The 22,558-nt window shown below is 44.2% G+C and overlaps 2 protein-coding genes across 3 annotated transcripts in view; one reads left to right on the top strand and one right to left on the bottom strand.

Annotated features, from left to right (window-relative positions):
- The window catches only part of LOC122558808 (monoglyceride lipase-like), a 66,524-nt gene extending 56,370 nt beyond the window's left edge, over window positions 1–10,154 (bottom strand). The window contains exon 1 of the mRNA XM_043707590.1: window positions 9,551–10,154. Coding sequence (XP_043563525.1) covers window positions 9,551–9,696 — 146 coding nt within the window. The 5' untranslated portion in view covers window positions 9,697–10,154. The remainder of the gene's footprint in view (window positions 1–9,550) is intronic.
- Window positions 10,155–14,430: 4,276 nt separating this feature from the next.
- The window catches only part of kbtbd12 (kelch repeat and BTB (POZ) domain containing 12), a 49,469-nt gene continuing 41,341 nt past the window's right edge, over window positions 14,431–22,558 (top strand). The window contains exons 1-2 of one of the 2 annotated variants that reach the window (XM_043707589.1): window positions 14,431–14,701; window positions 18,541–18,695. The gene's annotated coding sequence lies outside the window, so the exon portion shown is untranslated. The remainder of the gene's footprint in view (window positions 14,702–18,540; window positions 18,696–22,558) is intronic. The other variant, XM_043707588.1, reaches the window with a different exon arrangement.

The raw sequence follows: 22,558 nt of genomic DNA, 5'->3' as shown, positions 1-22,558 counted from the left end.
ACAGACCCAGAAAATAACACCGTTATTCCTCTACAAAACGCTGCCCCCAGGTTAAATTAATAGTTATGGCTTATATTTTAAATTTAATCAAGAGACTTATCTCCAAAAACATATAATCAAGAAAGAACCCACTGTACTCACTACTGCAGCCTTTCTCTTGGACAGACTTAAAACCACGATTAACTTATCTGATTCTGTGCTGTGAACTTCGCCCAAACCGGTTCCTCCAAGATTATTTGTGAAATTCACTGTTTTTAAAATTTTCCCAGACGCACTCCGATGTCCAGCGACACATGAATTCAAAAACAGCGAAGGCGGTAACTGTGCAGGTTCTCTCTCTCTCTCTCTCTCCCCTGCACTGTCCTCACCATGTTCTTCCTTTGTCTGTCCTTCTCCCTTTTAAAACTGCTGTTGTTTTGACTTTTTTTTCCAAAGTTCCAAAACAATGCAACGGCATATAAAACAGTAGTTGCTGTTCCTGGAATTTGAGGAAATCACCTCCAACACCTAAAATACCTCAAAAAAGGAGCAGCCCCTACAGCCATAAATTTTTCCCGTCCTCCATCCTGGATTACCCAGAATCTGGGTTTAGGGTGAGAGGTGAAAGATACAAAAGAGACGTTTCACACCGAGGGTGGTGCATGTGTGGACTGGCTGTCAGAGGAAGTGGTGGAGGACGGTACAATTGCAAATTTTAAAAGGCATCTGGATGAGTATTTGAATAGGAAGCGTTTGGAGGGATATGGGCCAGGTGCTGGCAGGTGGGACTAGATTGGCGTGGGATATCTGGTTGGCATGGACGATTTGGACCAAAGGGCCTGTTTCCATGCTGTACATCTCTATGACAATGATTCTAAGAGAAACAAAGAGCCGATGACGTGTGTGTGTGTGTGTGTGTGTGTGAGAGAGAGAGAGAGAAACAGAAGAGGGGTGGTGAGAAACGAAAACTACTCTGAAAAATTTTGTATTGGCTGTAATGTTTTGGGGACATCCAGGTTTCAAAGAAGTGAGTATAAAATTGCAAGTTCTTTCTTGAATTCCTTTCTCCAGGCAGAAATGATGATCAAATCCAAAATCTTCTTCTTGTAGATGGTCCAGGGGTGGTCTTAGCAATGTTTGAAACAGGAATAACCCCTTGTGTCTGCTTTGCCATTCTATAAGATCATGGCTGTGCCACTCCTCACAACCTCTCAACACCAAGTTAGTATTTTTCAAAATTCAATCGTGGGATTTGGGCATTGCTGGCTAGGCCAGCATTTATTGCCCGTCCCTAACCACCCAAAAGACAGTGAAGAGTTAACCATGTTGCTGTGGGTCTGGAGTCACATGTAGGCCAGACAAGGTAAGGATGGCAGCTTCCTACCCTGAAGGACATTAGTGAACCAGGTGGGTTTTCCCAACAATTGGCAATGGTTTCATTAAACTCCTAATTCCAGATTCTTTACTGAATTAAAATTCCACTGTCAACCATAGCGGGATTCTAACCAGGGCCCCAGAACATGAACTGGGTTTCTGGATTAATATCTTCTAGGAGAAAGTGAGGACGGCAGATGCTGGAGATCAGAGCTGAAAATGTTTAGTGTATGGATTTTTCTGTGGATGAAGAACAGTAGAGGTCCTTTGCAAGTCTGTGAGAGTGTTGTCCTGAGCTGGGGTAGGGCTATAGTCTGGCTTAATAATTACCTTCTGAGACCACATCAGGAGTACTCTGCACAGTATTGATCCCCTCAATTAAGGAAGGATGGAAATACATTGAAATTAGTTCAAAGAGGGATTACCAGATTAATACCTGGGATGGGACTGTTGTAATATGTTGGACTTTTAGAATCACAGATTCCCTACAGTGTGGAAACAAGCCCTTCAGCCCAACAAGTCCACACCGACCCTCCGAAGATTAAACCACCCAAACCCATTCCCATAAAGGCCGACATTTACCCTGACAAATGCACCTAACCGACACATCTCTCAACACTATGGGCAATTTAGCTTGGCTAATCTACCTAACCTGCACATCTTTGGATTGTGGGAGGAAACCGGAGCACCAGGAGGAAACCCACGCAGCCAATGTGTAAACTCCACACAGTCAGTTGCTCGAGGCTGGAATCAAACCTGGGTCCCTGGCGCTGTGAGGCAGCAGCGCTAACCACTGAGCCACCGTGCCTCCCCACTGGAGTTCGGAACAGATGGAGGTGACTTGATAGAAACATAGCAGATCCTGCGGGTGTCTTGACAGGAGGATTGTGGAGATGATGCTTCATCTTCTGGGAGTTCTAGAACTAGGGGTCATTGTTTCAAAACAAAAGTTGCCCATTTAAGACAGGTCAGAAGTCAGTTATTTGAAACCACATGCTTTTGGAGCACTGCACCTTCACCTGATGAAGAGGCAGCGTTCCGAAAGCTTGTCATTTCAAGTAAATCTGTTGGGCTATAACCTGGTATCGTGTGACCTCTGACCTTGTCCACCCCAGTCCAACACCAGCACCTCCACATCATTTAAAATCAAGATGGGGATGAATTAATTTCCTGCAGAGGGTCATGACTCTCTTCAAAAGACAACAGAAACAGAGTCTTTCAATATTTTTAAGGCACAGACAGAGAGATTAGAACATAGAACATTACAGCACAGTTCAGGCCCTTCGGCCCTTGATGTTGCGCTGACCTGTCCTACCAATCTGAAGCCCATCCCACCTACACTATTCCATGTCCGTCCATATGCTTGTCCAATGACGACTTAAATGCACTTAAAGTTGGCGAATCTACTACCGTTGCAGGCAAAGCATTCCATACCCTTACTACTCTCTGAGTAAAGAAACTACCTCTGACATCTGTCCTATATCTATCACCCCTCAATTTAAATACAATACTCCAAGTGCAGCCGCACCAGAGTTTTGTACAGCTGTAGCATAACCTCATGGTTCTGGAACTCGATCCCTCTTTTAATAAAAGCTAAAACACTGTATGCCTTCTTAACGACCCTGTCAACCTGGATGGCAACTTTCAAAGATCTGTACCTGGACACAGATCTCTCTGCTCATCTACACTACCAAGAATCTTACCATTAGCCCAGTACTTTGCATTCCGGTTACTCCAACCAAAGTGAATTACCTCACACTTGCCAGCATTAAACTCCATTTACCACCTCTCAGCCCAGCTCTACAGCTTATCTATGTCTCTCTGTAACCTACAACATCCCTCATCACTATCCACAACTCCACCGACCTTAGTGTTGTCTGCAAATTTACTAACCCACCCTTCTACACCCTCATCCAGGTCATTTATAAAAATGACGAACAGCAGTGGACCCAACACCGACCCTTGCGGTACACCACTGGTAACTGGACACCAGGATGAACATTTCCCATCAACCACCACCCTCTGTCTACTTTCAGCTAGCCAATTACTGATCCAAACTGCTACATCTCCCACAATCCCATTCTTCCACACAAACAAATGGGGTGAAAGGTTATTGGGGGTGGCCCACGCAAGGATCTGGAATAATCAGATCAGCTGTGATCCCACTGAATGGTGCAGCAGGAAGGAGACCTATTCTGGCTCTTAGTTCCTACATTTATATAGTACCTCACAGAAAGAGAGGCCTTTGGGCCATTGTGCTGATTCTTTGAGAAATTAATACAATTAGTTCTGCACCCCTTGTCTTTTTACCTTGTCTTGCGTATACTTTCCAGTAATAAACGATCACATGAATCAACCAGCTCCTCTCGTTCAGCCAATCCTCTCTTTCCAGATCACAACAACTTACCTCATAAACTGCTGCTTATTTCACCAATTGTCATAGGTTTGTTTCCAATAATTACTGACCTGAGTGCCAGTGGGAACAGATTTCCCCCTGTCTGCTCCACCTAACCCCTATATAATTGTGAACTTGTTCTGTACATTACATTTCTGTCTACTTGTCACAAGAACACAAGTAAGCTGCTCATTGGTTATCAAGAGTTTTGGGATGCCACGCAAGGTGCAATATAAATGCAAGTTTGCTCTTTTAACATTTCAGAATCAGAAGTTTGTAATGGTGGAGAATCGAAGAACAGTGAGAATCATTTTACAACCAAATAGCCCACGATGTTCTGAAAATGTAATGAGGTTGCATGATCTGATTGTGCAGCCGGTTTCTTACAGATTATCCCACGTACATCGCTTGGGCTACAATGAGATTTATGTTGAATTCCTGTTACTCTTAATCAGATAAACAGGATTTGCCTGACAGGCATTCTCAGCTGACAGAGAGGAGAAGAATAAAATTATTGTATCCCATAAATTTGCAACAATAAAAACATGCAAATAATCAAGTCAATCCAGTAAATTCCTGAATAAATAATATGGCTCAGTGGTTAACACTGCTGCCTTACAGAGCTAGGGCCCTGGGTTTGATTCCGCCCTCAGGCGAGTTTGCATATTCTCCCTGTGACTGCGTGGGTTTCATCCAGGTGCTCTGGTTTCCACCCATAGTCCAAAATTGTGCAGGTTAGGGTGGGTTAGCCATGGGAAATTCAGGACGACAGGATTAGGATGTTGGGTCGGGTGGGGGTGGATGTGGGTCTGGATGGGATGCTGCTTGGAGAGTCAGTGTGGACTTGATGGGCTGAATGGCCTGCTTCCATACTTAGAAATTCTATATTTTAGTCGTACATGGCTGGGTAATAATATATAGTTAATTAAAAGCAGACACTCAGACAAATACAAAGACAGACACATGCATACGGAAAAACAAACACATAGACAGATACACACACACACACACACACACACACACACACACACACACAGTGCAAAAGTGACATCCTGGACAGTAAATATTAGGAAGACATTCTGCAACGTTCTAGTGTTATGGCAACATCACTGAACTAGAAATCCAAAGTCTAATGCTCTGGGGGCATGTGTTCAAATCCTGCTATGGCAGCTGGTAGGATTTATGTTCTGTTAAAAAAATCTTGACTTGAAATTTAGTTCAGTAATGGCCATTATGAAAATATCATTGATTGTTGGAAAAGCCCATCTGGGTCACTAATGTCCTTTAGAGAAGGAAACTGCATTCCTTACCTAGTTTGGCCTACATGTGACTCCAGACCCACATCCTCAACTTCCCTCTGGGCATGAATACTGGCCAATGATGTCCATGTCCCATGAATGAATGGAAATGGACTGGCAAGCCATTCTGGTCAAAGGCAATTCAAAATGGCAACAAATGCAGAGATGCCCGTGTCTGATGAGATGGCTTTGAAGAAAAATATTTTGGCCATTTATTTGGCAGCTGGATGGTTGCCTCCTGGATGGCAGCAGAAAGAGGGGTCAGTGACTAGTGCATAGCTGGATGACAGAGTGGAACGACAGTGGCTATGTGAGGATGGTACAAGGCACCGTTTCACAGATCTCTCAGCAGGAGCAGCTACAAGCAACACCAGTACTTACACACATACAGTGGGCACTGGCCATATCATTTGAGAATAAGACTGCCCAGTCTGACACCCACACGATCTCTCTCTCACACACACCCATCATCTCTTTCCTCCCCATTTAAATTGGGGGTAGGGGGATATGAAATGCACAGAATTGTTCAGGCATAGAAGGAGGCCATTCAGCCCATGGTGTCTGCAGCAGCTTATTGAACAAGCATCATTGCCCAGTGTCAATCTTCTGCTTTCTTTCCACACCGTTTCGTATTACTGTCATCCAAATAACCTTCCAAAGGGTTGAATGCCTCAATTGAACTTGCCTCCATATTTCCAAGCAGTGCTCTTCCAGACCCTAACTACACCTGTGTGCAGAAATCTTTCCTCACTACACTTCAGGATCCCTACAATGTGGAGGTGGGGATTCATCCCATCAAGTCCACATTGACTCTCCAAAGAGCATCCCACCCCATCCCTGGGCCCAAAGCAATTTAGCTTGGCCAATCCACCTAACCTGTACATCTTTGGACTGTGGGAGGAAACCCACACAGACACTGGGAGAATGTGCAAACTCCACACATGCAGTTGCTCAAGGGTGGAATCAAATTCATGATCCTAGTGTTGCGAGTCAGCAGTGCTAACAACCAAGCCACAATGCCACCCACTTTCACCCATCACTTTAAATCTATGTCCCTTTCTTTGATCCCTTTATAAGCAGAAATTGACTCCGGATCAACTACATCTGAACCACAAGAAAATCACAACAGAGTATTAGGAAATATTAGCAAAATACTGCAGATGCTGGAAATCTGAAGCAAACACAGAAGAAGGGTCATACCAGACTCGAAGCATTAACTCTGTTTCTCTCTCCACAGGTACTGCCAAACTTGCTGAGTTTCCCAGCGTTCTCAGTGTTTGTTTCAGATTCCCAGCAACCACAATATTTTGCTTTTACCTTGTCAGAGGTAGAGCTTCATTCAATTCAACTTCATGAGCTTTCTCATCACACCCCTGAGACCTGACAGCTGGGTGTGTAGGAGAGAGTGAGGACTGCAGAGGCTGGAGAGTCAGAGTCAAGAAATGTGGCGCTGGAAAAGCACAGCAGGTCAGGCAGCATCCGACTCTCCTGTGACTCTGCTGCTCCTCGGATGCTGCCTGACCGGCTGTACTTTTCCAGCAGCACACGTTTTGACGGCAGAGTGTGTCGTCAAAGCCATTCACATCCCTTATTGCTATTGAAAACCTGCTGTGATTTGGATCCCACCACTGCCTCCTTACCTCCCCAGGGAAGGGAGTGACGTGTTCATAATGTCACTGGGTTAATAATCCAGAACCCTGGGCGAATGCTTTTCAGACCAAAACAGAACGTGTTGAAGAAACTCAGCAGGTCAGGCAGCATCTCTGAAGGGAGAGAAACAGAGTTAACTTATAGTGTCGTAGGTAACACTTCTTCAGAAGGAAACTCAAAAACTTAATTCTGTTTGTCCCTCTACAGATGCTACCAGACATGAGAACTAGGAGGAGTAGACTATTCAGACCCTTCAGGAGACAGTGAGGACTCCAGATGCTGGAAATCAGAGTTGACAGTGTGGTGCAGGAATGATTCCTGATGAAGGGCTCGGGCCTGAAATGTCAATTTTCCTGCTCCTCGGATGCTGCCTGACCTGCTGTGCTTTTCCAGCAACACACTCTCATTCAGACCCTTCAGCCTAATCTTCCATTTAATATGATCATGGTTAGATTTACAAGGATGTTGCTGGACTAGAGGATTTGAGTTATAGGGAGAGGTTGAATAGGCTGGGACTTTTTTCTTTGGAGGGTTGGAAGCTGAAGAGTGACTTGATAAAGGTTTATAAAATCATGAGGGGCATACATAGGGTGAATTGCAAAGGACTTTTCTCCAATGCAGGAGAAACTAGAGGGTATAAGGTGAGAGGGGCAAGATTTAAAAGGGACCTAAGGGGGTGCAGAGGATAGTACGTGTATGGAATGAGCTACCAGACGAAGTGGTAGAGGCTGGTATAATACAACATTTAAAAGACATCTGGATGAGTTTTTGAATAGGAAGGGTTTAGGGGGATATGAGCCAAATGCTGGATAATGGGACTAGATGAGTTTGGGATATCTGGTCAGTATGGACAAATTGCTGTACAACTCTGACTCCACAATTGATCTCATTTCAGCCTCGACTCCACTTCCCTGCCCACTCCCCATAACCCTTCAACCAGCTTCCTAATTAAAAATCTGTTTATCTCCTCTTTAAATTTATTCAATGTCCCAACATCTACTGCACCCTTCGGGGAGTGAATTCCAGGTTCATGACCCTTTGAGAGAAGTAGATCCTCCTCATCTCTGTTTTAAATCTGCTGCTCTTTATCCTAAAACTATCACCTCTCATTCTGGATTGCCCCACATGAGGAACCATCCTCTCTCCCTCTACTGTATCAATCCCCTTTAGCATCTTATAAATCTCAATTGGACCGCCCCCCCCCCCCCCCCATTCATCTAAACTCCAGAGGGTACAGGCCTGAAATGCTTAATCTCTCTTCATAAGAGAAACAGCTCATCTCTGGGATCAATCTGGTGAACTCCCTCTGGACTGGCTCCAATACTTGGTGTGGAAGCGCTGCTGATGGACTGGAGTGGACAAAGTCAGAAGTCACACAACATCAGGTTATAGTCCAGCAGGTTTATTGGAAATCACAAGTTTTCAAAGCACTGGCCCTTCGTCAGGTGAAGTGGAGGGAGGTGCACAGGCACAGAATTTACAGGTGGTGAGATTATTGTAAACCACTTCTACCTAATTAAGAAGGTCAAACGATAGTACAAATGGGGTGTGTCCTCCATGATGGTCTTCGAGATACACAACAATGCAGAATCACTGAGCCAAGTTCCATACCCACAGCCTCAGCTGTGACACTGGGTTCATGTTGCGCTACAAGTGACCCCCACCATACTCTTCTGTATCTGTAAAATCTTCCTTACTGACACCGTGATAAGCTGTTTATGATCTCTCTACCTTAATTAGTTTGTACAGGTTTGGATTACATGTTACTTCGGTTAGATCCTCAGCAGCAACTCTCACACCTATCATGTTAGTCCAGCCACTTGGTTTGTCTCCAGCACCACCATATTTTTAATTTTTTGTAACTATCTCTCCGCCTCATTTAATTAGATCATAGATCATCCCTTTACTTGTCATTCAGCTGTTGACATTTTACTCACACCATTTATACTATCTTTTGACACTCTTAATTACCAAGAATTATCCTGCAATGATCTCTCCACCTATAAATTCTGAGTCTGTGTGCTTCCCTCCACTTCACCTGAGGAAAGGGCAGTGCTCCGAAAGCTTGTGATTTCAAATAAACCTGTTGGATTATAACCTGGCGCCGTGTGACTTCTGACTTTACCTCCAATACAATTCCACCCTTCCTCAAGTAAGAGGACCAGAATTATACTCAATACCCCAGGAGTGGCCTCACTAATGCCTTGTACAGTTTCTCCAGCTCATAGAGATGTACAGCACGGAAACAGACCCTTCGGTCCAACTTATCCATGCTGACCAGATATCCCAAACTAAACTAGTCCCATTTGCCAGCATTTGGGTCATATCCCTCCAAACCCTTCCTATTCATATAACTATCCAGATGCCTTTTAAATATTGCAATTGTACCAGCCTCCACCACTTCCTCTGGCAGCTCATTCCATACCCGTACCACCCTCTGTGTGAAAACGTTGGCCCTTAGGTCTCTTTTACATCTATCCCCTCTCACCCTAAACCTATGCCCTCTAGATTTGGACTCCCACAGGGGAAATACCTTGTCTATTTACCCTATCCATGCCCCTTATGATTTTTAAAAACTTTACAAAGTCACCCCTCAGCCTGTGACACTCCAGGGAAAACAGCCCCAGCCTATTCAGCCTCTCCCTAATAGCTCAGGTTCTCCAACCCTGGCAACATCCTTGGAAATCTTTTCTGAACCCTTTTCAAGTTTCAGGACATCCTTCTAATAGGAGGGAGACCAGAATTGAACGCAATATTCCACCAGTGGCCTAACCAATGTCCAGAGTGGCCTGAGAACAGTACCAAAAAGCCTATGCTTATTTCTCTCAGTGTAAACAAGGAAATAAGTGCTGACCTGGGCGTTGTTTTAGGTTCCCAGTACCTGCTGAAAATGCATTGCCCATCCGCGTTGACAAAGTGGGGATAATCCTTGTAGTGCAGACCTTGTGGGGTCACTCGGTCCTCTCTCCGAATTGGTCTACAGCAGCTACAACACGTCATTGAAAAAGTAGGAGAGGGGCGGGGGATACAACTCAAAAGTTAGGGCTTGTCCTGGGGAGGGGTTTTGTTTTCTTTCAGAGAACTCGAGGCTGGGGCTGTCAACGCAGCTGTTTGCCCCCTCGGGGACAGCTACCCATGGCTCAAGGCATCCTGAGCACAGCAGCACAGAGAGAGCCAGGGACAGAGAGGCAGGGTGGTTCCTTATGACCAGGACAGGACCCAGCACCGAACTTAAATCAGTACACGTAACGGCCCGCGAAACAATGACAGAGCCCCCCCTGGGAGGTGGCCTTGGGTGGGGGGGTGGGGAATATCAGAGTCCCCTCTGCTCCCAGCAGCTTGACCTCGAACCTCTACCCCCCAGAAAGCACAGGCTTAAGAGAGAGCAGGAGCACCCGGGTTGTTGACAACCAGGAGAGCAAAATGCTGCGGATGCGAGTGCCACTGGATGGGCCGAAGGGTCTTTGTGCGCTGTGAGACTGAGCCCACACGCTTCTCTGTCCACCGTTGCTGCCAGACCTGTTGGTTTCTGTTGACAAATGACACAGATTGGGCATGAACTCCGTCTCTTGGAGCATTTTAGGGTGGGTGGGTTACCTCTATATCTCAGGTGCTCCTGCTTCCCCCGCCCCTACCCTATCCCCAAAACACACACACACACACACACACACAATCATTGGTAAGATTGAGTTTTTTCTAAATTATGCTGCCCATCCAAAGATGACAGTTTGAACCCCTCTGCTCTGTCCTCCATGCGTTCTTGGCCAAAGACTACATTTTAAAATTTCTCCCCCTTGTTTTCTAAACCCTCTGCTGCCTTGCTCCCACCCACCCCCAACCTCAGTGACACCCCCCAGCCCCACGATTCTCCAAGATACCCACTTCTCCTTATGTACTGGCCACTTGAGCATCCTCGGTTTTAATTTCCCTGCCAACGTCTTCAGTATTTTTGGCTTCCAAGCTCTGGAATTCCCCCCCCAAAACCTCTCCGTTACTCTCCTGCTGTAGGAAATATGGGCAGGAGGAGGCCACTCAGCCCCCTAAGCCTGTTCCACCATTCAGTGAGAACCTGCACTATCCCTGTATCCCTTGATATTTTGAGCATGTAAAAAAAAAATCCATCAATCTCTGACTTGGATAGCTCGTTGGGATAGAGAACTCAGAAGATGCATCACCCCCTGAGTGAATAGATTTCTCCTCACTTCAGTCTGGCCTGCACCTGATTATCTGATTATACTCCTCCTGCCCCCCACACACACAGTCAGGGGAAATATCCTTTCTGCATCTACCAAGTCACACCTTGGAAGACTTCTGTTTAGCAAGAGCTTCCTTCCTACGTTTATACCCCAAACCTTTAGAAATTAAGGCCAATGTTCCATTTGCCTTCCCAATCACCCACTGGACTTCAATGCTAGTTTTGTTTGTGAATCATGCACAATAACTAACTAATCCCTCTGTGCTTCAGCTTTCTGCAGTCTTTGTCCATTTAAATAATATTCGGCACTGCTATTCTTCCTGTATAAAGTCAAATCTTTGCACGTTATATTCCATCTGCCAAGTTTTTACTCATTCACTTAATCTGTCTATATCGCTCTGCAGAGTATTTGTGTCATCCTCACCACTTGCCTTCCCATCTATTCTTGTGTCATCAGCAAACCTGGTGATAGCACATTCACTTTCCTCATCCAATTCATTAACATAACCTTATCAAAGTTTATAAAATAATGAGGTGTATAGATAGAGTTATTGGTCGTTGTCTTTTCCCTAGGGTGGGGAATTTCAACACTAGGGGGGCACATTTTTAAGGTGAGAGGAGAGATATTTAAAAAAGGCATGAGGTGCGTTTTCTTCTTACACCAAAGGTGCTTTGTGTGTGGAATGAACTTCCTGAGGAAGTGGTGAACGACAGTACAAACGCAGAGAGTGGTGCGTATATGGAACGAGCTGCCAGAGGAAGTGGTGGAGGTTGGTACAATTACAGCATCTAAAAGATATCCAGATGGGTAACTGAACAAGGAGGGTTTAGAGGGATGTGGGACAAATGCAGGCAAAAGGGACTAGATCAGTTTAGGATATCATTCAGCATGGACAAGTTGGACCAATGGGTCTGTTTCCATGCTGTATAAGTCTATGACTTGATAATTCCAACACTTAAAAGACATTTGGATAAATACAGAGTAACCTTGATTAACCAAACGACACGGGTGGGGAGTATTTTGTTTGGATAGTCAAATGTTCTGATAATTGAATGCTGGATAACAGTTTAGCCCCGCACCGGTACCTTGTAAACTTGTTTGGATAATCTGAAATTTGGTTCCTCTGTACAAGAATAGGAAAGGTTTGGAGGGATAAGGGCCAGGAGCAGGCAGGTGAGACTGGTTTAATTTGGGATTACGTTTGGCATGGACTAGTTGGACTGTTTGGGTGCTGTTTGAGTCCAGATTAGTGTGGTGCTGGAAAAGCACAGCATGTCAGGCAGCATCCGAGGAGCAGGAAAATTGACTTTTCAGGCAAAAGCCCTTCATCAGGAATGCTTTTGCCTGAAATGTTGATTTTCCTGCTCCTCAGATGCTGCCTGACCTGCTGTGCTTTTCCAGCACCACACTAATCTGGACTCTGATTTCCAGCATCTGCAGTCGTCACTTTCGCCTCAGTATTGTATGACTCTATATTGCAGGTAATGGTGGCCCCGCACTGATCCCCATGGCACACCGTTGTGAAAATGTCTTCTTTATCCCAACCCTTTGTTTTCTATTAATTAGCCAATTCGTTATCCATGCTAATAAACTACCCAACATCATGGACTCACCTTAAGTAATCTTATGCGTCATACCTTATCAAACAATCTTCTGAACAGCCCAATATATTACATCCATTGCTTCCCTTTGTCTACTCTGTTTATTACCACATCTAAGAATTCTAATACATTTGTAAGGCATTATCTCCCCTTCATGAAGCCATGCTGACTCTGATCATATTGTGTATTTGTAACTACTCTGCTATGATCCTTTACACTAGATCTAACTGGTCTGTGCTTGCTTTTTTTTTCTCACATTCCCTTTTTAAATAAATGTGTTACGTTGGCAGTTTTCCAATCCTGTAGAACCTTTCCAGAGTCTGCGGATTCCTAGATTTCCCTCCTCAGTCTTCCACAACTATTTTAAATTAATGACTCCTAGTTACTGAACAACTTCTAGAGAGCATAATTTTTAACCAAGTGACTAGTTGAAGTGAAATGTGGTGATGTACTGGTACTGACGCTGGATTGCTAATCCAAATCTCTTAGTTAGCATTCGGGGACATGGGTTCAAATGGTGCCATAGCAGATGGAGAAATTTCAATTCAATAAAAATCTGGAATTGAGAAGCTAATGGTGCCCACCTTGTTGTAAAACCATCGGTTTCAATAACTTCCCTTTTCAGAAGGGAACTGCCATCCTTACCTGGTCTGGCCTACATGTGACTCCAGACCCACAGCAATGTATTGGCCTCATGCTAAGCAAATAGGGATGGGTAATAAATGCTGGCTTAGATAATGATGCCCATTGAACAAATTTTTTAAAACATTAATGATTTGAAACACTTCCATACAGCTTTCCTTTTCCCTCCTCCGCTTGTTAGTCAATAATTAATTCACTATTTTGGAGCTGAAATGAAAAGAATTTTGTGAACTAAAAATATTAAGGGCTAGGCAACAGGTCAGACATTTTCTAACTGAACATAGGAACAGATTCAAAGGGGTGAATGGCCTGAGGCTAATTATTTCCTATCTTGTCTATTGTTTAGAAAGCACCACATCAATAAACCTCTACTCCCTCCACCACCAACACTCAGTAACAGCAGTGTGTACTATCTAAAAGATGCACTGCAGAAATTCACCGAAGATCCTCAGACTGCACCTTCCAAACCCACAACCCCTTCTATCTAGAAGGACAAGGGCAGCAGATACATGAGAACATCACCCCCTGCAAGTTCCCCATCAAGACACTCACCATCCTGACTTGGAAATATATCGCCGTTCCTTCACTGTCGTTGGGTCAAAATCCTAGAATTCCCTCCGGGGAATTGTTTCAAATCATGAATAGTTTAAAAAAAGACTGTTCACTGGATATGGGCATCATTGTCTAAGCCAGCATTTATTACCCATCCCTAATTACTTAGCACAAGTCAATCACATTGCTGTGGGTCTGGAGTCACATGTAGGCCAGACCAGCTTAGGACAGCAGTGATGGCATTTTGGGTCTACCTATACCAAATGGACTGTAGCGGTTCAAGAAGGTAGTTCACCACCACATTGTTAAGGGGCAATTAGGGATGGGTAATAAGCGCTGGCCAATCCAGCAACATACACATCCCATGGCTGAATTAAAAAAAAATCAACGCTCATGGTTCTTCACGTGGTGCGTAGTGTTAAACAGCAGGACTGAGGAGGTTCAGTCTTGGCTTTCAAAACTGAATTGGATAAATGCATTAAGGGAGTGAATTTGGAGTGTTATGGGGCAAGAGAGGGGTGACGGATGAGCTAAAGTGCACTGGCAGAGAGCTGGATTCGATGGGCCAAATGGCCTTCTGTTGTTAAGCCATTCTATGATTCTATGATATCCCAAAACTACAATTCCTATGATGCCTCATGCTGACAAAAGGTAATGCTAAACCAATAGCCAGTCAGTCATCCTGGTTGACATTTCTTATGACCAATCGAGACAGGGCAAGGGAGTGGACAACATGCTTAGACCAGAAGGGGTCTAGTGAAGGTTAGGAGGAATTCAAGCCAAGAAAGAGGCACAACAGTTTTCAGGATTTGTTGTTTTGTTTAACATCTTGTGTGAATAATTAAAATCATAAAGTATTTACAGAAAAATACACCTGAAAGTTAGGTAGCAGCGTGCTTTCCCCTTTAAGAAATAAACAGTCTTCTCATACAGGCTCTTGGATTGATTGTTGCAAGTTGCACTTGTCACTGCACTGGATGCCTTTTCGAGGGTATTAAAGTGTTTGTGTTCGAGGTAAGTGGGCTGTAATCCAAACATAACTTAATCACTGAAAGGCAAAAGTGTTCCTTTTTACAGCACTTTGCAATTTTCACCCTAAGTATCGTGTTGTTTGCTTTTTTGTGGAAGATTACAGGAGTGGTGTTGATGTCTGGGAGCTATTTTTAATGCAAAGTTACCAAGGCATGTGGCACATGAGAGCAAGTGAACACAGACTTATGTCTGTGGTGTGATTCCCCACTCTACAATGATTTACTGTAGAGTTTTAAGTGACTGAGGCATTGGTTTCAAATTGGAATCAAACCAGAGTTGATCGGAATGGAAAAGGGGGTTTGGGTGAAGGGATATACAGTCTAATCCTCCCAAAATTCAGCCTCACAAATCATGTCAGCTATAAACTTACTGCAGCAGTGTAAGAGACAGCATGTTTAAGCCAACCACATAAATCACTAACCCAGAGGACGGGGGAGGAGAAGTTAGTTTATTCAACTGGTTGTTATGAGCTCCAAGGCACAGTCTGAAAGGATAATGGCAATAGACTTGGGCAGCATGGTGGAAGAAGTGAGGACTGCAGATGCTGGAGATCAGAGTCAAGCGAGTGGTGCTGGAAAAGCACAGCAGATCAAGCAGCATCCGAGGAGCAGGAGAATCGACGTTTCGGGCATAAGCCCTTTATCGGGAATGAGGCTGGGAGCTTTGGGGGTGGAGAGATAAATGGGAAGGGCGTGGGACTGGGTGGAAGGTAGCTGGGGATGTGATTGGTAGATGATGGTGGGGGTAATGGTAATAGGTCGAAGAGGAAGGTGGAGCAGATAGATGGGAAGGAAGATGGACAGGTAGGACAGTTCAAGAGGGCGCTTGAAAGGTTGGAACTGGGATAAGGTGGGAGGAGGAGAAATGAGGAAACTGGTGAAATATACATTGATGCCATGGGGTTGAAGGGTCCCAAGGCGGAAGGTAAGGTGTTTTTCACTAGGGATCAGGTGGTTAGGGTGTGGTGATGGAGGAGGCCCAGGAACTGCATGTCCTTGGTGGAGTGGGAGGGGGTGTTGAAGTGTTCGGCCACGGAGCAGTGGGGTTGGTTGGTGCAGGTGTCCATGAGATGTTCTCTGAAGTGCTCTGCGAGTAGGCATCCTGTCTCCCCAATGTAGAGGAGACCGCATCAGGAGCAATGGATACAGTAAATGACATGTGGAAGTGCAGGTAAAACTCTGATGGATGTGGAGGGGAGCCTGGTGGCTCAGGGGTTAGCATTACTGCCTTACAGCACCGGGGACACAGGTTTGAATCCCCCCCTCAGGCAATTGTCTGTCTGGAGGTTGCACAATCTCCCTGTGTCTCCATGGGTTTGCACTGGTTTCATCACATTGTCCGAAGATGTGCAGGTTAGGTGAATTGGCTGTGGGAAATGTGGGGTTGCAGAGATAGGTTGAGTCTCTGGTAGAATACTCTTCAGAGGGACAGTGCAGACTTGATGGACAGAATGGCCTGTTTCCACAATGTAGGGAGCCTAAGCATCTTTGAAGCTGTCAGTGCTTAAAATATCCTGGGGAAGGAGGGCAAATTTGACCCCCCAAAAAGGCTGAATTCATCCCAAGAAAAGTTAAGTGACAGTCGATCAGAGAGAAACATTCACCCCCCCCCCCTCACCACACCCTGTCCAATCATACCTGAGACAGCCCCGTCAATGGCGAGCTGCTCCTCCTATCCCTGGCTAGTCCTCGCTCTTGCTTGCTGCTGATAGGCTCAGTGAATGCAGGAGGGAAGTAGCCTGTGTGTGAAATTGTGATGAGAGGCAAGACTTGTGGCAGTGGGGGCTGGAGGACAGGCAGGAAGGGAGGGAGATGGGCAAAGGGTGAGGAAGGGGGTGAACGAGAGGAAAGTGGTGAAAGAGGGATGGTCTCCACTGAAGTGAGTGTGCAAATGTTGAAGAGAGGGGCAGGAAGGGGAGGGGTAGATTTCCTTTACGATCCCCCCACACCACTTTGATTTAGCTTCTGCGCCCCTGCCCCCACCTCTTGCTTTCTGTCTTTTTGACGTCTTTTGTGGTTGCCAATCTTTGTTGCTTGTTAAACCCATAAGCAAACACACAACTGGTCTATGCAACCTGTGCTCATAATTAAACACATTTAGAGCACTGGGATCATTTCAGAGAATCTGTGCTACACCCTAACCCTGTTTTGTGCCCCTTGTCCCTACAGCTCTCCTCCAACCCCTGCCTCCTCTCCAAACTTATTCGAAGTCTGGTATATTCAATCTTATTTTTGCTTAATGATTTTTTTGTAATTATCTCTCGGCCTTAGTCAGATTATAAGTCATCCCTTCACTTGCTGTTCAGCTGTTGTCACTTTATTCACACTATCTGACCCTCTTGATCACCCGCAAAGACTTGTTATTTAAACTGTCAACACTCCACTCACGCCATTTGTACTATCTTTTGACACAATTAATTACCAAGAATTATCTTAGAATGATCCCTGTGCACTTCCCTCCACTTCACCTGACAAAGGGTCAGTGCTGTGAAAGCTTGTGATTTCTAACAAACCTGTTGGACTATAACCTGGCGTTGCGTGACTTTGGACTATGTTCTAGCTGAGCAGCAATGTCAAGGAATGAATGCAGTATTTCAAACCTGAATATAAAATATGAAATATTAATTAGGATGGGAGAGGAGGATTGCAATTTTCATAATTAAGGTGGATAGCACATGGAGATCACAATGGATGGATTTAAATCTTTACTCTTTGTGCTAAGTGCATTGCAGAAGACAGAGGACCATAAATTGAAAGGTCATTTTGCACCAGTGATGTGGAGTAAAATTTTCAGCATGCTCCTTTATTTAATATACATATTACTTAAAATACATTCGGCGTCAATGTGGATTTTAGTAACAGTGGGTTACAGAAGGTAAAGTAATTACCTGTATAATGGCTACAGTCATAGGATTATCAAAGGATAGGGTTTTTAATCAATCCTTGTGTAACTTTAAACTTTAATAACATCTTACAAGTATACATGGTAGAAAAAAAACTGTCAGTAGCTTATGAAAACATCATTTATACGCTGAGAGCCATAGAATCATAGAGATACACAGCATGGAAACAGACCCTTCAGTCCAATTTGTCCATGCCATCCAGATATCTTAACCTAAACTCATCCCATATACCAGCACCCAGCCCATATCCCTCCAAACCCTTCCTATTTATATACTCATCCGGATTCCTTTTAAATGCTGTAATTGTACCACCCTCCACCACTTCCTCTGGCCGTTCATTCCACACACATGTACCACCCTCCGTGTGAAAAAGTTGCCCCTTTGGTCTTTTTTAAATCTTTCCTCTCACCTTAAACCTTTGCCCTCTAGTTCTGGACTCCCCTATCGTGTGGAAAAGACCTTGTCTATTTATCCTATCCATGCCCCTCATGATTTTATAAACCTCTATATGGTCACCCCTCAGCCTCTGACGCTCCAGGGAAAACAGTCCCAGCCTGTTCAGCCTCTCTCTGTAGCTCAAACCCTCCAACCCTGGCAACATCCTTGGAAATCTTTTCTGACCCCTTTCAAGTTTCCCAACATCTTGTTGTTAAAGATGCTGAAACTGATTGAAAATGGCAGCAGTTCAAGAAAAGGCAAACTCTTGGAAAATCAGATTGAACAATGTACTACAAAAAGTAGGGAAATAAAATCCAGGAAACAGTATAAGTTTACAACTTTATGCTTGATGTTTTCTTACAATGTTTACAATTTGCTTCAATTATGTTTACATTCTAATAATTATTTAAAGTTCCTGAAAAACTTGTTAAAAAATCCTAAGTACAGGAAACATACTAAGACATTTTTTTTGACCATGCAGGAGCTGTATTGGAAGTTGATGGTGAGCCAATCAGTATTAAAGGTCAAACACTTTGTAAGAACTTAAGAAACAGAGAAAAAAGCCTCTTTGCTGAAAGTTTTTTTAAATGAACTTCTTCATCATGCCAAGGAATTTCCAAAATAACCGACTAAGAGGTGCGAAAACTAGGATTAGCAGATGACCAATTTTCCTCTCAAGTCTAATCTGCCATTCTATGAAATCATAGAGCCATAGAGTCCTATAACATGGGGACAGGCCCATTGGCCCAAAGTGGTCCATGCCGACCAAAATGTTTATCCACACTAACCCCATTTCCCTGCACTTGGCCCATATCCTTCTAATCCTTTCCTATCCATGTATTTGTCCAAATGCCTTTTAAATGTTGTTAATGTATCCGCCTCAACCACTTCCACTGGCAGCTCATTCCATATGCGTATCACCCTCTGTGTACAACAGTTGCCCCTCAGGTTCCCCTTTATTCTTTCCCCTCTAACCTTAAACTGATGCCCTCTAGTCCTCAATTCCCCAACCCTGGGGAAAAGACCGAGTGCATTCACCCTATCCATGCCTCTCATGATCTTTTACACTTCAATAAGATCCCCCCTCAATCTCCTACGCTCTAAAGTAAAAAGTCCTAGCCTGTCCAACCTCTTCCTATAACTCAGACCCTTGAGAGCTGGCAACATGCTTGTAAATTTCTTCTGCACTTTTGCTAATTTAATAATAACCTTCCTATAACACTGTGATTGAACTGAACACAATACTCCAAGTGAGGCCTCACCAATGTCCTGTACAACTGTAACATAACTTCCCAACTTCTATGTTAGAGCAGTGCTGGAAAAACACAGCAGGTCAGGTAGCATCTGAGGAGCAGGAGAATCGACGTTTCGGACAGGAGCCCTTCATTAGGAATGAGACTGGAATCCTCGGGGGTGGAGAGATGGCTTCCAGCCTCATTCCTGATGAAGGGCTCCTGCCCGAAACGTCGATTTTCCTGCTCCTCGGATGCTACTTGACCTGCTGTGCTTTTCCAGCACCACACTCTCAACTATGCAAACCATGTGACTTCACTCCTATCTTCCCATCCGACCTGCCTGTTCATATCATTGTGCCGCTCTTTGATGTTTCCTGGAACAAAAATATAATTTTGTTGGTAAAACTCAGCAGGTCTAGCAGCATCTGTGTGGAGAAAGCAGAATTAACGTTGTGGGTCCAGTGACCCTTCTTCAGAACTGATGGTAGCTAGGATCAGTTTAGTTTTTATACAGAAGATGGGGTGGGGGGAGGAGTAAATGATAGTTGGAGATAGAGCCCAAAGAGAGAAAAACTCTTGGATAGTCAAAGGAGTTGATAAAGTTTGGGGGAATGAATAGCTGCTAATGGGAACTATTAGTAGCTGACAAGAGGTTGTGTGCAGTAGCAGCCCAAGTGATGACAAATCCTGGTGTGTGGGGGTTGGGGGTAAAGACATAGAGTCATAGAGATGTACAGCATGGAAACAGATCCTTCGGTCTAACTCATCTATGCCAATCAGATATCCCAACCTAATCTAGCCCCATTTTCCAGTAATTGTCCGATATTCCTCCAAACCCTTTCTATTCATATACTCATCCAGATGCCTTTTAAATGTTGCAATTGTACCAGCCTCCACCACTTCCTCTGGCAGCTCATTCCATACACGTACCACCCTCTGTGTGAAAACGTTGCCACTTAGGTCTCTTTTATATCTTTCCCCTCTCACCCTAAACCTATGCCCTCTAGTTTTGGACTCCCCCACCTCGTGGAAAAGACTTTGTCTATTTATCCTATCCATGTCCCTCATGATTAGATAAACCTCAATAATGGCCTCAAGCCCTAGAATTGCTGAACTCAGTATTAGGTTCAGAAGGTTGCAGAGTCCCCGAAAGGACTGTTCTTCCAGTTTGTGCTGAGCTTCACTGGAACACTGCAATCAAATCAGCCCTCACTCTGTTAACCTCCAGTGAAGACAAGTGTTGTGAAGATGTGTGGGTGTACTGTACCTTTAAGAAAGTTAAAAGCTACCAGACTCCCTGACAGCACCAAGTGTTCTGAATAAGATACAGTGTAACATGTGATCCAGCTACTGGGGTAGCTGGTTGCCTGGAGACAAAAACAGATTCGAGTTAGGCCAATCAGTTTAAGTTAAACCCCCCAAAAAAACAAATTCCAATCCAATTTGAATTGAGTATATTGACAATCTTAAAAGCCAATGACACAAATCAATGCTTTGGGGGTATAAGACTGGGGAAAATCGAAAAGTTGGGAGGTGAACTGCCACATCACCAGCATGTAGAGACTGCCTAAAAATAGCTCTCTTAAAGGTACCTTTATCGATCAGTGACCTGTGAAACAGAAATCCCTAAGAAGAAGAAGAAAAGGAGACTCAATGTCTGGCTTATTTTGAATTTTGGTAAATCTTATTTGGGAGGTTTTATTGGACTAGTATTGTAGATGAGAAAGTAAAAGATAGGTTAGAGGAAGGAGTTGTAAATAGTTGTTAGCTAATTATTCTCTGTTATACTTTAAGAAATAAAGTTGTTGCTTTTACTTTAAATAGCTCTTGGCCTCTCGAATTTTCACAGATTACTGCATCTAATAAATCTTTTCTGTGTTGCTGGTTTAAATTAAGCAGGACGGTTTATCCCCCATCATACAACTCATTCTCGGTATCAATCTCCTCTGAATCGCATCTAGTTCATTTTCATCCTGAAACAAGGAGATTAAAACTGCACACAATATTCGAGATATGGTCTCACCAATGCACTGTATACATGAAACATAACATTCTAAATTGTATCTTCAATTGCCCTTGTAGTAACAGGCCAACCCATTAACCTTCTTAATTACGTGCTGTACCCACACAGCAATCTTCAGTGGCTCATGAACTAAAACATTAACTCGCTCCATAGCTTGGAATTCCACAGTCATCCTCTGTTTAAGTTCAGCCCTACTTTCTCATTCTTTCTGTTAAACTAAACAACTTCATAGTTTCCCACATTATATTCCAACCGCCTGATTTTTACACATTTGTTCATCTGCAAAATTCATCTGCAATCTCTTTATGTCCTCTTTGTATTGTAAGTTCCTGCCTATCTTGGTGCTAACTGCAAATGTGGATACAATGACTTTGCTCCCCACATCCAGGTCATTGGTTAGAAAGATGAAGGGGGGGGATCTGACTGAAACCTTACAGAATACTGAATGGCCTGGGCGGAGCCATTGGTAGGAGAGGCTAGGACCTGAGGGCAAAAGTGAGGACTGCAGATGCTGGAAACCAGAGTTTACATCAGAGTGGTGCTGGAAAAACACAGCAGGTCAGGCAGCATCCGAGGAGCAGGAAAATCGATGTTTTGGGCAAAAGCCCTTCATCATAATGGGACCTGAGGAAACATCCTTAGGGTAAAGGGAAGACCCTTTAGAATGGAGATAAGGAGAAACTTCTTCAGCCAGAGAGTGGGGAATCTATGAATTCATTGCCACAGAAGCCTGTGGAGGCCAGGTCATTAGGATGGAAATAAATAGGTTCTTGATTGCCAAGGGGATCAAGAGTTGTGCGGAGAAAGGGGGAAGATGGAGTTGAAGAACCTATCAATCATGATCTAATGGCAGAACACACTTGATGGGCCGAATGACCTCATTTCTGCTCCTGTGCCTTATGATCTAACAGCAGAAACTGCAGAGGTCACATCGACGCTCCATTCAGTCCACTATGCTAATCAGAGAAAGACACTTTCAACATACTCTCTGTTGCTTTGATGAGATGGAACTGTGGGAATGATGGTGGGAAATTCTGGTTGACACATATTAGAGTCACAGAGTCACTGAGGTGTACAGCATGGAAAAAGACCCTAATGTCCAACCTGTCCATGCCAACCAGATATCCCAATCCAATCTAATCCCACCTGCCAGCACCTGGCCCATTTCCTTCCAAACCCTTCCTATTCATATATCCATCCAGATGCCTTTTAAATGTTGCAATTGTACCAGCCTCCACCAC

Source organism: Chiloscyllium plagiosum, chromosome 18, assembly GCF_004010195.1.
Source record: "Chiloscyllium plagiosum isolate BGI_BamShark_2017 chromosome 18, ASM401019v2, whole genome shotgun sequence".
Taxonomy (NCBI): domain Eukaryota; kingdom Metazoa; phylum Chordata; class Chondrichthyes; order Orectolobiformes; family Hemiscylliidae; genus Chiloscyllium; species Chiloscyllium plagiosum.
The sequence above is the reverse complement of the archived record's forward strand: the minus strand, read 5'-3'. Positions and strand labels throughout refer to the sequence as shown.